The 2,557-nt window shown below is 57.7% G+C and overlaps 1 protein-coding gene across 1 annotated transcript; it reads right to left on the minus strand.

The window, feature by feature from the left end:
* Nucleotides 1-6: 6 nt before the first annotated feature.
* LOC103132995 (alpha-mannosidase 2-like) lies at nt 7-2,485 on the minus strand (the record flags this gene model as incomplete). The annotated part of the gene is made up of 9 exons (XM_007544743.2): nt 2,236-2,485; nt 1,947-2,165; nt 1,698-1,842; nt 1,539-1,626; nt 1,276-1,359; nt 943-1,070; nt 705-878; nt 447-633; nt 7-203 (listed from the first exon to the last, which is right to left on the minus strand). Coding segments are annotated over exons 1-9 (1,363 nt in total), but the record flags the coding sequence as incomplete, so codon positions are not given.
* Nucleotides 2,486-2,557: the final 72 nt, after the last annotated feature.

The following is a 2,557-nucleotide window of genomic DNA, read 5'->3' on the forward strand; positions in this document are numbered from 1 at the left end:
CGCCACCTGCCAGGTGAGCCCTCACCTTGATATGTAGCTCAGGATGCTGGTCGAAGTAGTCGAACAGCTTCTGATAGTTGCTGAACTGTGCGTCCCACTCCCCGGACTCCACGAAGCGGAAGTCGTCTCCCAGAGGAACCAGCAGCACCGAGGAGCGGAAGAGGCGGGACTTCTGCCGGTACTGGTCCAATAGGAGCAGAGCTCTGGGAGGAAGAGGAAGTCTGGTGTTCAGCCTCCTTCCTCGAGGCGGGGCATCACCCTTCTGAGCATGCTCAGTAAGAGCCACGGCTGCACGGTCAACAACGCAAAGCAGGCGACTAGAGAGGATGTTGGCCATTCAAAATAAAAGCCTGGTTCCATTAACATTCCTCTTGACCTTGCCAGATATTAAACATGAGGTATTTAAGGTAATGAGGTGTGTGGCTGTGGCCCCGCCCCCTGTTCACCTCTCCTTGATGTTCTGCTCTGTGATTGGCTGTGGCGGGATCCTCCAGGGACAGAAGACCCGCCCCCCTGGCAGGCGGTGGAAGTCGAACTGGCAGCAGACAGCCGGGTTCGGGCCGCAGGTGTGTGGGACGTCGTAGCTGTAGAACGGCATCATGTGACATGTGATGTCACTGCGGGAGGAGGAGTCTGGAATACAAGAAGTGGGCGGAGTCAGAACCTGAACATCATCGCGCTCAGAGTCTCTTGCCCTCTCTCACCCCAGCTCTGTCGCCATAGAAACTCCAGCGTCCGTTGCTGGGCGAAGTGCTTCTTGACAGAGTAGTGGACCCTCTGGATCAGCATGTTGCTAAGCCCCGCCCCCTTCAGCAGGTACGTCATGGAAGGGGAGTGGCCAAAGGGATCGATGGCCCAGCCGCTGCTCGGCTTCACGCCTACAGACAGACAGCGTCAGCGACGGGGGGCGGAACCTCAGCCGGGCAGACAGGTGAGCCTTACCAAGGTGAGTCTGCAGCCACTGGTGGCCCTCCATCAGCTGATCCAGCATTGCAAAGTAATGAGAGTTCGCTTCGTCCGCCATGACCCAGCCGCCTGTCACCAGCTCCAGCTGCCCCGCCCCTACCAGGCTGGCCAATCACAGAGCAGACAGGAAACACGTGACCACAGTCGGCCAATCACAGAACAGACAGGAAACACGAAACCACAGGTCGGCCAATCACAGAGCAGACAGGAAACACGTGACCACAGGTCGGCCAATCACAGATCAGACAGGAAACACGTGACCACTTGGTCAGCAGACTGAGGATGAAGAGGAGCATTGATGAAGGTTACCGTCTGACCAGCGCCCTCTTCTGGTCGTCGATGTCGTTCCACCACTGGGAGAAGTAGCTGATCTCAGCCCAGATCATCTTCCTCCTGGGACCAACACACCAGCAGAGAGCGTCTGTAGCATGGCAGCTGTTAGCGCTCACCCAGCAGAGGCTACTTCCATTCAGACGCTACTGATCTGATCAGTGATAGGGTGATCAGACCGTGACCGTGAGCTTAGCAACCAGGGCCGGTCAGTTCTGGACCAGTCTGCACCACTGGCCTACCTGCTGTCCTCTCCCAGTTTGACCAGCATGTTGTCCAGTATGTGTCTGGTCTGGTCCTGGTAGTAGCCGTCGAAAGTCTTCAGCCAGCCTGAAACACACAGCAGTCGGTCACTTCACACACCTCGGGCTCCACCTAGAGGCCCGGCTCCGCCCACTCACCTGGGTCGTTGTGGGAGTGGGGAACCAGGAAGAGCTCCAGCGGCTGCTCCGCCCATTCGTCTCCACGGTAACTGATCTGGAAGCCCTGCTTCCAGGCGCCGCCGTCGGGGTTGTCGAAGGGCAAGAGGTCGTAGACGTCCAGCAGCTGAAGAGCAAACAGACAGTTCTAATCGGTTCTGATCGGATCAGCAACTGGCCAATCAGATCACACATCCAGGTCATAAACAGCTCTGAGCATGCTCAGGTCACCTGCACTCCATCGGCGCCATCCTTCATCTCTTCGGCCTTCCAGCAGCCCAGAGGTGCAGCTGCTCGGTTGTGGGCGGAGTTTGAGCTGACGTTGGCCCCGCCCCTTTGCTCAGGTGACTCTCTAACCAGCAGAGAGTCCCGCAGCCGAGCGACCAGCCGGTTGTTGTCCACCAGGAGGCGCTCCAATCTGTCGATTTTCAGCTGGAGGCGGGACAAATCCTGCACACAGACACCTGATTGGCTGACTGAGTCGTGACCAGCCCAGACCGTCACAGAAACAATAACCTACTTCCTCCACCTGGCCGACAGGTGAGCCCCCACCACGGTCAGGCTCCGCCCCCTGCATCAGCTCCAGCATGCGGTACAGTGACATCACAGCCAGGCAGAAGACTCCGCCCACTAGGACCGGCAGCACCCGGCCCCTCTTCATTGCTATGGCAACCAAGAGACAGCCAGGTTAGACTGGGCAGGTGCATGATGGGAAACGTAGGCAGGAGAAGAACTCGACAGCTCGGGACCAGTTCTGGTTCTGATTAGAATTTCCAGAGGCTGGAATATGTAAAACACCAGAACTGCACGTTCAGGAACCAGAACCATGTGGAACCAGAACC

The sequence above is a fragment of the Poecilia formosa genome, unplaced genomic scaffold, assembly GCF_000485575.1.
Source record: "Poecilia formosa unplaced genomic scaffold, Poecilia_formosa-5.1.2 Scaffold1897, whole genome shotgun sequence".
In the NCBI taxonomy this organism is placed as follows: Eukaryota; Metazoa; Chordata; class Actinopteri; order Cyprinodontiformes; family Poeciliidae; genus Poecilia; species Poecilia formosa.